Source organism: Pseudopipra pipra, chromosome 8, assembly GCF_036250125.1.
Source record: "Pseudopipra pipra isolate bDixPip1 chromosome 8, bDixPip1.hap1, whole genome shotgun sequence".
Taxonomy (NCBI): Eukaryota; Metazoa; Chordata; class Aves; order Passeriformes; family Pipridae; genus Pseudopipra; species Pseudopipra pipra.
Window position 1 is genome coordinate 769,540 of NC_087556.1, and position 13,417 is coordinate 782,956.

Consider the following 13,417-nt stretch of genomic DNA (forward strand, 5'->3'; position numbering starts at 1 on the left):
GTCCAACCTGGCCTTGGACACTTCCAGGGATCCAGGGGCAGCCACAGCTTCTCTGGGCAACCTGTGCCAGGGCCTCCCCACCCTCCCAGGGAACAATTTATTCCCAATACCCCATCTAACCCCACTCTCTGGCAGTGGGAAGCCATTCCCCCTTGTCCTGGCACTCCAGGCCCCTGGAAATAGCCTCTCTCCATCTTCGTTGCCAGCTCCCTTCAGGCACTGAAAGGCCACAGTTAGGTGACCCCAAAGCTTCTCTTCTCCGAGCTGAACAATCCCAGTTCTTTGAGCCTTTCATACTAAGAATGACTTCAGAACCCCTTCTCACTTTGGGATTTATTCCATGCTGCCTTTTATTTGCTTGTTTGCCTTAATACTGGTCCGTGCTTTCTATGGTGGAAGCAGAACAGATGAGGGGGCTGATTCCTGTCCTCTCTGTAAGGGGATCATTCTTTTCAGATTTAAAAAATAAATTATAAACTAAATTATATTCTTATCCATGTACTTGTTTGTGCCATCATTATTTGCCTCTCACAGAGAAGTCAGGTGTCCAACTTACTTCAAGGTATTGCAAAATCAGTCAGTACAGTGCAAGGTCAGTGTGATCAGAGGTGTGCCTGGCCATCCACTGGGAGAGCAGTTTTGGGAGAACACCATTCTCACTGATTCCAACACTTTCCTTTCCAAGAGAAGCATCAGTATGCACTGAGATCCTCCTCAGGAGGTCCAGGTTTGCTGCAGTAGAAGAGAGTGGAAATGAGCAGAGCTGTGAGATGACCCAGCTGAGGATGGTAAAATATATAGGCACCTTCAGGCCAAACTAATGAACTGAAGAGAAGCAGCTTGGAAGCATTTAGGCTAAATTGTGTGGCAGATATAAATTCACAGTCATTAATAATGTTAAAAAAAGGGAGGCTATTTATGATGGCTTGAGAAAGCAAAACTTAATGTTGAGAATTAACAGTAGAGTAGATGTTCAAAACTTCCCTGGAGATGTGTAAGGTCATTTAGTCCCCCGTTTTTCTTGAATAAGCAAAGCAGCAGACAGATCCTCCAGTATTTAACACAAGCTTTCCTTACCAGTAAAAACCATATGGGAACTATAGTCACAGGAGGGAGGGATGGCAACAAACCACTTCTTGGCTGCATCTTCCACTCCACTTCTACTACATGTGCTGTTTAAGAAGGAATGTGGTTGATAATGCCCCCAACATTAGGAGGGAGACCATTGTAATTTGGTTTTAACCCATGTATAGGAAGGTCATATGACTCAGAGGAGAAGTGGATCAGGGGCTCCTGTTCAGATTCCCAGCTCCTCCTATTTGTGCATTCCTTGGTGCTCTTGGAGACGTCCCTGGTGTGCTTGCAGCTCCACTGTGGCGTGCAGTTGTGTGTTCAACATCCAAAAAGCTCCAGAGGTGCCCACGGGGGTGGATGGCCAGAGGCATGGAAGAGATGACTAAGTATCCTGGGATTCTTCAGCCTGGAAGAGGCAGCTGCGTTGTATTAGCAGTCTCTGGAAGGATAAACCTCTCTTCCAGCACAGGCTGTTTGGAGTGATTCAGAACATGAAAACAAAAAAAAGAGAGGTCTGAATAAAGGTAATACTGAAACTTCCTAACTGGTCTGGCCTGAATGGGGGGAAAAATCCCCTAAAGATCACCCCAAAGGTGATTCTTGTCAAAGTTGAATACAATTCCTGTGACTTTCTGATGTGCACAGTTCTACCCTGTGTTTCTGTAACTTTTGCATCCTCCTGGTAATGAACTTCTCTAAAAAGAGAAGAAAATATGTTAATTTTTTGTCTTAAGTGGAAGTTTCCAGTGACTGGCTGAATCCTTCCTCAATAATTAATGCCTGAAGGCATTTTCCTCTGGTGCTGATTTAAATGGAAGTAGCTTTGCTGCCCATTACTGTAAAGCTGCATTTTGGTGCTGTGAGTTTGCATTCCCAGTGTCTGGTGTCGCATTACAGGCAGGGATGGGAGTTTGGGAAAAGGGAAGCATTGCAAGGGGTTGCTCTGTGCTGGGACCTCGTGGGGGAACCCCACAAGTTGCTGTGCTCCAGCTCTGTGTGCCATTAGGGTCCTCCACTGTAACCAGCGAGGAGCTGCAGCCCAGAAGCCACAAACATCAGGCAGATCTTAATTCAATTTATTTGTGTGTTTATTCTGTCCGAGTCAAAACACAGAGCCGTAAGCCAACCTCTTACTTGCTTGCCTTGAAAAGCTTTTAATGCTATTTCAGCAACTAGTGTAATATTTAAAGAAAATAAATCCTCTTGACTTTATTATTCAGCTCAGTGCTGTGTACAGTAGGTGCATAAGTTATTTGCTAAATGTTTTATGATGGCGATTATGTAAGTAATGAGCTTTTACGTTTTGGCACCAGAGAGTAACAGAACTGTGTGCAGGACTTTGTAACTTGATGTAGGAAGGAAGCTTAATTTGCAAATTAATCCAGCTTCATCTTCCTGCTGTGCCGTGTCATTACAGAGGGACTTAGAAGAGCTTCCTTCCTACATCAAGTTACAGAGTAACTTTTGCAAATTAATTTGCAAATTAATCCAGGGGAAATGTGACAATGAGCTTTATTTTTTTTTTTTTTTAGCCAAACTTTTCCAAGCCTCTTAGCTCCAAGATGAGATCTTAAATCTATACAGAGGTTTCTGAATAAGATCAGATTTTCTCAAAGTTGTCTTCAGCTTCTGTCGACTTCAGTGCCAGCCACAGAAACCAGTGGGCTTTGTGAGAATAACACATTAAAAATGTTGTTGTAGTATGGAAATGGTATTTGCAGTCCTGCTAGTGAGAGTTACCTGATGCCATGTCATGTATATTCTACATCATTACCTCTAAATGCTTACAAAGCAAAAGCTGGAGTGTACCATGTGTATTATATTTTTTATTTGGACTTTATTGACCTATTTCTTGGGGTTCTTTCTTAAATGAATGAAATTTCCAAGCATGTCCAAAATCTCTTGGAAAATTCTGAGTATTCCTTGCTGGAAGGAGTTATTCTGTCCCACAGAGATGTTTATCTCTGCTCCCTCCCAAACAAAACTGGAAGAAACTTCCCAGCTAAAATATGGGCATTTTGAACCATTACAGGACTGGATTCCTTTCCCCGAGCAGGTTGTGCTGTAACCACAGGAAGGGTTTGGATCGCTGAAAGAATCAGTTATTGTCTTCTCCTTTAGTTTTACTTGCTTGTAAATGTCATATCCTGTCCTTCCCAGGGTGGGAGCTTAGCAGAGGTTCATGTTTTAAACGAAGATGTGATTAATTTTGAATCCAAACCCTGGATACAACAAACTGTGGGGTGTGCTGTGTGTTGTGGGACCAGACTGCTGGTTGAGGCAGCTTCTCAGCCATCCAGATAACCCATCTGAAAAGTTATTTTCCCCATCAATGCAAGTGCAAAATAATGTGAATGTGTGCATTAAAGCCACTTTCAGACTGGAGGCTGAGCACACAGGCCTAAGAGAGCAGCATGGCCACGCTCCTGGGCTGTGGGTAATGCAGGGGAAGAGTAACTGTGGGACTGGGGAAGGAGGATGGAGGTTTGTTAAATTGAAAACTGGAATTGTATAGTAGAAGTAACAAAAAACGTTACTGCTTTGAATCTGAGTTTTCTTTGGTAAAAAGTATGACCTGAAGCGACAGAAATCCTGTGGAGCATCTCCCCTGTTTCCTTATCCCTGCCCTTCCTTCCAAGGAGGCAGGAGTGGGTGGCTCTCAGCCCTCATGCCAGCTTTGTCCCCCATCCTAGAAAAGGTGCAGTTCCTTTTTTCTGCTGATTCAAAAGTTGACTTGGACATAAGTGGTGCTGCAGGAGGTTCATGAAAATGTTTCTTGTGCAAATCGATGGAGGTTTTAGTTTAATACTGAGTGAAATATTGAGGATGAGGAGCAGTGGCCATAAACTAAACCACAGGAAGCTCCACCTCAACTTTAGGAAGACCTTGTTCCCATGGAGGGTGGCAGAGCACTGGAACAGCTGCCCAGGGAAGCTGTGGAGTCTCCTCTCTGGAGACATTCCAAACCCACCTGGACATGTTCCTGTGTCACCTGCTCTGGGAGACCCTGCCTGGGCAGGGGGGTTGGACTGGATGATCTCCAGAGGTGCCTTCCAACCCCAGCTATTCTGTGAGTCTGAATTCTTAATAATCTTGTCGAGAGCAGCTGGTAGACAGGTATCCAAGCATAATTCTTATGAAGTTCATTAAAAAAATCACTTGTTCTGCCTTTTTATCCCCCAGCATCTTTCTTTTCCACTTAATCATCTACGTTTCGAAACATTCCTTTCCCTTGCATGCCACAAACTTTAGATAAAGAAGCTTTGGGCCAGAGTCAGCCAGGACTGCAGTGATTTGGAGCAGTTATTTAAGTCCTCGTGGACGTTTCAGATGCTCAGAGGTGAGTGCTGCGTTGGATCCAGAGTGGATTATTCCAACAATGAGAAGTGTATCCCAGCAGATAACTGCGTTTAGTGAGCGTTCCAGTGCAGATACAGGCAGGGCTGCATTTAACTGTTATGCTGCCTTTTTTAAAAAGCTCCCAAGCTGTTTGATAAGGAAGCTGGACTTAGAAACTGAGCCTTTCTCATAACCTCTGCTCCCTCCTACGCAAAGGCAGAGGCAGGAACAGGCTGCATCTTGAATCGGTCAGCGCCGTGGCAGAGGGCCAGTGGCTTGGTGGCTCTGCCGAGGGGGATGGCCTGGAAAGCCTGTCCTTTGTCACCACACAGCTGGAGAGCTCAGGGCAGCAGCTTCTGCCTCCAGAGAGCAGTAGGAAAGGTCTCTGCAAGCCTGCTGAGGAGGAAGAGTTTGCCATCCAAGGAGGCTTCGTTGTGTGAAGGTTATGATAATGTGCCAGCCTGAATAATTCATCTCCTGCTCTGCCAGCTGTGACAATAAACTGTCCCTCCAGGTACTTACCCGAGCTGCCCATTCTGATGGGAATCTCTAAACTTGATACCCAGGCTAAAAATACCTTTGCTGCCGTTTAACCACAGCGTTTCCTTTTAACTTTTAAAACAGTGGTGGGCACTTGCCACTTGCAGACACCCTGGCACTGGCAGTGTCTGAGTGACGCATTTACATCGCTGGCAGCGTCGGGTGCTGCAAGTGAAGTCGTCAGCAAAGCAGCCTCAGGAAATCATGAAACCTTTTGGGGGGATTGGGTCAGTGGTGGGGTTATTGAGGGCACGGCTGTGAGAGCAGTGGGTGGTCATGGAAGTATGGGCCAGAAAAAATGAAGAAGGCAGAGGGAAACCTTCCTAGTCCAAGGCTGAATTGAGTTCTGGGGGGTCACAGGGGGACTTGTGCACCAGTTCATTCATCTGCTGGAAAACAAGCAACACCTCCGAGATAGTTACGGATTTGTCAGGTTTTCTTAATTCTGGATGTCTCACAACATTTTCCAGAAGGTGTTTTCCAGCAAGAAGGAATGGACAGGGTATTTTACTTCTCTTAGTGAAGAGAAGTGAAAGTGGGGACTGGGAGTTGGGCAGGACTAATTTTGTTTCCAGAAAAGGAAGCTCAGGATCTGAAAATTGCTGGGTGGCTGAGCAGTGACAAAGTCACAGAGCTCAAGCCAGACTTGAATGCTATTCCCACTAAAGCTGTCGGATGATTAGAAGCATAAGAAGTTTCCAGTTAAAGAAGTTAAGACTAAAAAGAGCAATCTTTTCCTGAAAGAGAAAACTGCAAGCCCAGCATCCTCATATTTTGCTGGTTTAATAGCACTTTCATTCCTTAAAAGTATTGCCATAGGGGTTTTTTCCATACTGCTCTGGTGGCTGGTCATGTCTGCTTGTCTCTAGATTTACAGCCACCTTGGCCATACCTTAATAAGTGATTATTAACCTATTAGGCAGCCTGTGCACTAAAGCACAGGCTGTATCCAGCTGTTTGTTATCTCCTTTGGAGCTACTGGTTGTCAGGGGCCTGTGCCACTCAGCAAGACTGGATGGTGAAGCAGAATAAGAGTTTTCCTTCTCCCTGGAAGTCTTTCAAACCAGGATCTCAGTTTGTTTACCCAGGTTTGCCCACACATCCCTTTGGTCATGCAGGAGCTGGATACAAGCGTCCCAGCTGAGCTCTGACATCACGTGGTGGCTTGATGGGGAGATAAGTATCCACAGGCTTTCAGAAGTACTGGGTTAGGAATAGTGAAACTTTGCAGAACAAGTATCATTTGCAATGCATCTCACATTGTAGCATCTGCTTTTCCCTGCAGTTCTGGACGTGGTTTCTCCCTGGCCCTAGCAGCTGTGACCTACAGTGGCGGGTTCATGGGACTTGGTGGGATGTCACAGGTGACCTGTCTGCTTCAGTTACCAGGCTGAGCTGAGTCCTGGACTGGCCCATCGTGTCTCATCCCTGTCTCTGCCTGCTCAAAAGTGCTGTTGCAAGCCCAGTCCTTGCTGGAGCCTCTGACAGCTGCCGAAAGCTGGTGGTGAGTGATCCAGGTGCTGCATGGCTCCTGCAGTGCCTCTCTGCAGAGAAAGGTGTCTTCAGGCTGACAGAGAGTAGGTTTAGATTAGATATTGGGATGAAATCCTTCCCTGTGAGGGTGGGGAGGCCCTGGCACAGGTTGCCCAGAGAAGCTGTGGCTGCCCCTGGGTCCCTGGAAGTGTCCAAGGCCAGGTTGGACAGGGCTTGGAGCAACCTGGGCTGGTGGGAGGTGTCCCTGCCCATGGCAGGGGGTTGGAACAAGATGATGCTTAAGGTCCCTTCCAACCCAAACCATTCTGTGAGTCTGTGATATTGCAATCTCCTCCTGGACTTTGCTGGCAAAAGACCTAATGTCCGGGATTAAACCTCGCTCGTCCCAGTCGGTTCTTGGCCGTCGGAGCAGCTGGGTTTATTTTTGCTTCCCTGGCCTTGGTGATGGGAGGCTGGGCTCGGTCCTGGCTGCCTGGATGGCCTGGTGCCCGTGCTCCCAGCCTGCCAGCTCAAGCCTTGGCTCTCCTCTCTCTTGCTGGCCCTAATGGGATCTCTGGGTCCTCTCCTTCCCACAACACGAGTGAGGCGGCGAGGTGACATTAAAGTACTGGAACGGCAGATAAAAGGCCCTGGCTGTATTTATTGAGTGTCACAGATAAGTAATCCACTGTGCTGTCAGTGTCTGGAGAAACAGCAAATGAAGTATGCATGCCCCTTGCTTTGATGTGATGAAATCTCCAGAGGACACTTACTTCAGTGGCACTCGCAGTGCAGCTGTAGCTGAGTTTTTCAGTGGAAAATACAAGATTTTCGTGTCTTTATGCAGTGCTTTAAAAATATTGCTATGGCTGATTCTTATATGCTGGGCAATTCCGTGGTCTGAAAGCTAGAGGGTTGTGTTTTGGTGTGTTTTTTTTTTTTCCAAAATGTTATTAAAATCATCTTAACCGTTTTTGTTGGAAGGAGAAAAATTAATAGTTATTCTGTGGTTTCATCCACAGCATTAAAACAACAGTCTGGTTTTCATTTAAAGCAATAAAAGTATGGAAATTCGAAATGAAGGTTCTCTTCATGTCCTTAGATCAACTTGTTGGCCTTGCTGAAACACATAATGGATGGAGCAGGGGAAAAAAACCTCAGTCTTACAACTCTTAACCTTGTTTCTGCCTGTAGTTCAACTTTCTCATTGCTGGATTTCAGACTTGATACCACTTTCTTGCCTGTCTTCTCAAGCTGTAAAAACTCCCTTGTAAAAACTAAATTTGCAGCCGTTTAGGACCCAGTGAACCCCAGACGTTATTTTTTTAAAAACCTGAGCCATAACGAAGCGAACTGGTGCATCAGTAGTTGAATTAACACACTTTTGAGATGTAAACCTGACTGTTGGGGTGGTGGGTGTTAGTCATTCCTGGGTTATGGTGTGGGCAGGAGGAGAGCAGAGGCACCAGCACAGCTGCAGTGCAGGGAACCCTGGTCCAGCCCAGGGAAACAGCTCTCCCCTGTGAGAGTGGGGCAACCCTGGGAAGGGGCCCAGAGTGGTGGGGGATCCCCATCCCCAGGGATGCCCCAGGTAGCTCAGACGTGGCCCCAGTGACCTGCTGCCACTGCCTTGATCCTGAGCCTGGCAGTGCCCGTGTGTGGGGTGACCAGCGTGGCAGCGCTGCCCTCCTGTTCCCACCCTGCAGCTTCCCTTCCAGCTCTGGTTTGCCCCCAGGACAGGGCAGGGCAGAGTCTGGAGGAACCTTTTTTCACAGAAACTTTCTTCACAGAAAAGGTGATTAGACAGAGAGGTTTGGAGTCCCCATCCCTGGAGGTGTCCAAGGAAGGAGTGGCCATGGCACTCAGTGCTCTGGGCTGGGGGACACGGTGGGGATCAGTCACAGGTTGGACTTGATGATCTCAGGGGTGTTTTCCAAGCTATTTGATTCTGTGATTCTGTGAACTCCTCAGTGTTTCTGGGGTTCACATCTCTGTAGTGAGCAGGCTGTCACTGTCCCCAGAGTGCCTGCAGGCGCTGGGCACTGTGACAGGCTGCCCTCAGCCTGTGTGTTATTCCAGCTCCTCGAGGCTTTTTGAAAAGTCACTCCTTCCTGAAGCTGTTCCTTTCCTGGCTGCTGTGAACAAGCCACCCTGGCTGTTTACAGTCCTTTGATCTGTGAAGTCACAGCTCTGTCACTTCGTCTGCCTGCCCTCCCTCTTCTCCCTTCACCCGGGAAGGATGTTGCCCAGCTGGGCTCGTTTCTTTCCTTCATCCCTTTTTCCCCAGCATCCCCTGGCCAAGCTCTGTGTGTAGGTGCATAGATACAGCTCACAAAATCCTGGCTTAGCTTTGGTTCCTGCTCTGCTGCTCAGCATCCATCCCCACTGACCCCTCACACCTTCTGAGCCTTTACAGCTTGTGAAGGCAGGTCCTTAAAGACATGGGAAGTCTTAAACGAGCCAACTGGCTGCCTTGCCTTTGGCAGCACTGAACGTTGGTTGTGAAGGCTGTGCCTTCTGAAGGGCTCTGTGTAGTAAACCTGAAGCAAAGTTCAACCTGCTGGTCCCTTCCCCTGCAGCTCAGCTCCATCCCAGATGCATTCCTGCAGCACGGCTTTGCTGGGGGAATTTGCTTTGCAGGCCGGGGGAGGTCTTGTTTATTTTTCCTTCCCCAAGGGGAAATGAGTTGCCAGAGTAACCTGGACAAAGAGTGCTGGTTTAGATGGGATGTTAGGGCTTTGTGTTTGTTTGCTTGTTTATGGGACTTAAATATTCTTTCAAAGCACAGCAAGAATGTGCAACACACTGTGATTATTTATCGTACTGTAGGAAGGGGACCTGGTGCTGGTGGACATCTCAGAACCCAGCTGGGCAGAGCCCTTACCTGAAAGAGGACAGGGGGGTTTCTGGGTGAGATCTGGCCCATGCTCTGTGCTTAATGTGTTTAGCAGCAGCAGCAGCTCTGTTCCCTGCCTGGGCTCTTGTGCTTTGCCAGGAGGAACTGGGACAGGCAGGGCTGAAATGGCCAACGCCGCTGTTCCCCCTTGGAGAAGAGCCCCGAGGTGGTTCCCGGATGCTGGCACCGTGTGCCCGTGCTGTTAAATCCATGGCTTCAGCAGGATCTTAGCGCAGGCCAGGGAGTGTTTCCAGTGGGGCGGGATGTGCGAGGTCCTCTGGCATCCTTTCCTCCAGGGCAGTCCTCCAGCCCGCCCCGCAGCCCTGCTTAATCCCTTCCCTTTCCCTCCTCCTGGGACAGGCTGTGCCAGGTTGCGGAATCTCCCGGTCCCGGGGGCTGCAAAAGCTGGAGAGAAACTGTGGAAGAGCAGAGGGATGGAGGAGGAGTGAGTTAACAGCCTGCAGGAGACTCATGGAGCTGGGGGAGTCCTGCCAGCGCCTGGGTCAACACAAAATGTTTGGATGGCACGGAACAGCGGGATGAAATCCAGTGCCCTGCTGCAGCCTGGGGTGGTCTCCATGCCACGCTGCTCTGGACTGTGGGCATAGAGCCCTAGGCACCCAGGAGCCCTGGATCCCAGGGGAGCAGCCTGCCCCGGGGGAAGGCAGAGCAGCCTTGGAGTAAATCCTGCTTGGAAAGATCCGAGTGCCAGGGGTGAGGTGAGAGGCAACTGAACCCCTTGGCACCTTCTCAGAGGGAAAGGGAGCTCCTTCCAACCCCATCGTGCTCAGCCAGTCCTGCCCTCCTGGGCACCCTGTCCTCTGCCTTCCTCCATCTCCACCACCAGCCCTACTGCCAGATGCCTGGTTTCTCCTCCTTTTCACTGCCCAGCTTTCACACTTTGATCAGTGTTTCTTTCTGCCCCCCTCTCCCCCCATTTCTCCATTCCCCAGCATATTTGTGGGGAAAATACATGGGGAATGTGGATGGGAAAATACGTGGGGAAAATCCTCAAAATTCGTGAGGCTTTTTCTTGAAGACGTTTCAGGGTTGGTTTCTGGTGGGATTTGGGATGGAATCTGACTTGTGATCCTCTGCATGTCCTGCTCCAGCTCACAGAAGTGTTGGTTGTCCATGCAGTCACAGGAAGAGAGACATGGAACCCACCTCCACGATTAGTCCAACTGTTGTCTTTCTCTTTGGCATGAAATTAAATAGAATTTGAGTGCACAGTGGGGCTAATGCCACTTTGTGCAGCTTTTTGTGAAGATTATCGAATTGAGGCAAAAAGCAGATATTACTGTAACTAGGAGATAGAGGAGTTAATCATAGGGAGAAATGGATTTATATTTGCACTGTAAACTGCTTTAAAATACCTTCAGCTGAAGGAGCTGAGCCTCACTGCAAACCCTTTGTGTGCTTTTGTTCATTCAGGTTGCAACACACAAGTTGTGGGGTATTTTCCCCAGACATTCAAGAGTCTCTGGGTTCATTTTGTCAGTATGTGAAGTCATTTAGCTTTTTGTTGAGCCATGCAACCATTTACTTGGTGTGCTTGAGGCAACCCAAACCTCTTAAAATTTATTCACCATTTTGAGAAAAGATCTGGGAAAAAGTCACTGATCATTGAAGTTTCCAGTCAGAGGCAACTAGCAGAGAGCTGGAAGATGAACCACCAGCGGCTGGGGGAGGGTTGTGTGTGAAGGGCATACTCTACATAATGCACCATTAAAACTTCATGAAGAGGTGTCCCAGAAAAAAATATTACAAAGCACTAGGCTTAATATTAAATTCTTAGTTTTAGCAGTCTGGTCATTTTCTGGAAGGAATAATCAGCTTAACCGCAGCATTCACATATTTAATGTTCTGAGAGGAGAGAGGGATTGTCTGATTTTTTTGATTTTTTTTTTTTCCTACAGTAATTAATGAAAGTCAAAAGCAGCAACTGGAATCCGTGAGCTACTCCTCCCGCTACGCTCTGGGACTTTTTTATGAAGCTGGTGCACGGATTGATGTCCCCTGGGCTGCTCAGTACATCACTGATAATCCCTGCATACGCTTCATCTCCATCGATAATAAGAAACGCAATATAGGTCAGTGCTCCCATTATTTCCCTTTAACACAGTGACAATAGAGGGTGTAGATCATGAAAAATGCTGTTTAATTGAGTGTTGCTATTCTGAACAGAGCAAGTATTTAACTCCAAGCCGCAGCGGATAGCATTTAATGTCACATTTGGCCTGTAATAAAATACACAATGAAAGCGGGAAGGTCCTCAGAAAATCACCACCCAGCACATGGTTTACGTTACTGCGTTTATGAAACCAGTGTCGGGGGATTTGAGACATCAAAATGTTGCTATTCCAAGAAAGAGCCGGAGTGCCTTTGTTTAAACGTTGATTCATGCACATGCCAATTTTTCTCCCATCGTCTCACTCTACAACTCCTGTTCTTTCCACTAAGCAAGCTTGGAAGTAGTAATGAGTTATATAATTGAGGCTGTTCAGCCCAATTCAGAGTTAGCCAGTGTGCTTTTATAATCACGGAGAATCCTTGAAATGATTGCTTGGTAAGGCTTGGAGGATATCCCACAAGGCAGACACTTCTCATCTATTTCTGGAAGGCGGCAGTCGAGTAAGTATATGTTTTATTTATTAAATGTATTGCATATACGAAGAGTGTGTTGGCATAGAATAGCTCAAGAGAAACCACCAGCATTTGAATTTAATCAAGTTCATCAGGAGCTGGAGACGCTGCCCGATTCTGTTACTTGAGTTGTGATGGTGACCAGGGTGAACCACGACCGTGTTGTGGGGTGAAAAACCTGCCCACCTTTGTGGTGACCCACAGAGCCCTGTGACTCGCAGTCACAGAATAAAGATTTTCTTATTCAGCTGCTGTCTAATACGCAGTTATTAAGTATTCCCAAGTTCACTTGGTACGTGCAGTTTGATGGAATAAGCAGTCGGGAGGCAGTGGGGGCCAGGACCTCTATGAAATCACAGAACATGCTGACTTGAAAGGGATCCATCAGGATCATTGAATCCAACTCCTGGCCCTGCACAGACACCCCAACAATCCCACCCTGTCCCTCAGAGCATTGTCCAAACCCCCCTTGAGCTCTGGCAGCCTTGGGGCTGTGCCCACTGCCCTGGGGAGCCTGGGCAGTGCCAACCACCCTCTGGGGGAAGAACCTTTTCCTGAGATTCAATCTGACCCTGCCCTGGCACAGCTCCAGCCGTTCCCTGGGTCCTGTCACTGGTCATGAGAGTGAAGGGATCAGTACCTGCCCCTCTGCTGCCCCTTGGGAGGATGTTGAGGACCACAATGACGTGGTCTTCTGGAAACCTCTGCTCCAACTCCCACTCAACAGCAGACTTTGCGAACACAGGGTTGGGGTGGCTGTGCCTTGTCTGTCTGAGGCTTTAAAAACACCAGCCTGGAGATCCCCCACATCACTGGTGAGCTGGCCCAGGGCTGCCCCTCCACTGGGGAAGAAGCATTTCTTCACCTGCAGTCTGAACTCCCCGAGGCTCAGCTCAGGGATGTTGCTGCCGGATCTGTTGCTGCTGCTACCACTGATCAGAGTCAGAGAATCACAGAATTGGGTTGGAATCACAGTTTGGGTTGGAAGAGACCTTAAGCATCATCTTGTTCCAACCCCCTGCCATGGGCAGGGACACCTCCCACTGTCCCAGGTTGCTCAGAGCTCCATCCAGCCTGGCCTTGGACACTTCCAGGGATCCAGGGGCAGCCACACCTTCTCTGGGCAACCTGGGCCAGGGCCTCCCCACCCTCACAGGGAACAATTCCTTCCCACTATCCCATCTAACCCTGCCCTCTGGCAGTTTGAAGCCATTCCCCTCCATCCTGTCACTCCAGGCCCTTGTCCAAAGTCCCTTTCCAGCTCTCTTGGAGGCCCTTTAGAGACTGGAAGGGGCTTTGAGGTCTTCTTGGAGCCTTCTCTTTTCCAGGCTAAACAGCTCCAGCTCTCTCAGCCTTTCTTGGCAGAGGTGCTCCAGCCCTCTGTGGAAGCCCAAATTCGTTATTTTCCCCAAGAATTTAGCCTGTTGCTCTGAAAAGAGAGGAAACAAA

At 48.2% G+C, this 13,417-nt stretch overlaps 1 protein-coding gene across 1 annotated transcript in view; it reads left to right on the top strand.

Annotated features, from left to right (window-relative positions):
• RNLS (renalase, FAD dependent amine oxidase) overlaps positions 1 to 13,417 on the top strand; it is a 63,577-nt gene that overhangs the window by 38,446 nt on the left and 11,714 nt on the right. Inside the window, exon 5 of the mRNA XM_064662150.1 lies at positions 11,242 to 11,415. Coding sequence (XP_064518220.1) covers positions 11,242 to 11,415 — 174 coding nt within the window. The remainder of the gene's footprint in view (positions 1 to 11,241; positions 11,416 to 13,417) is intronic.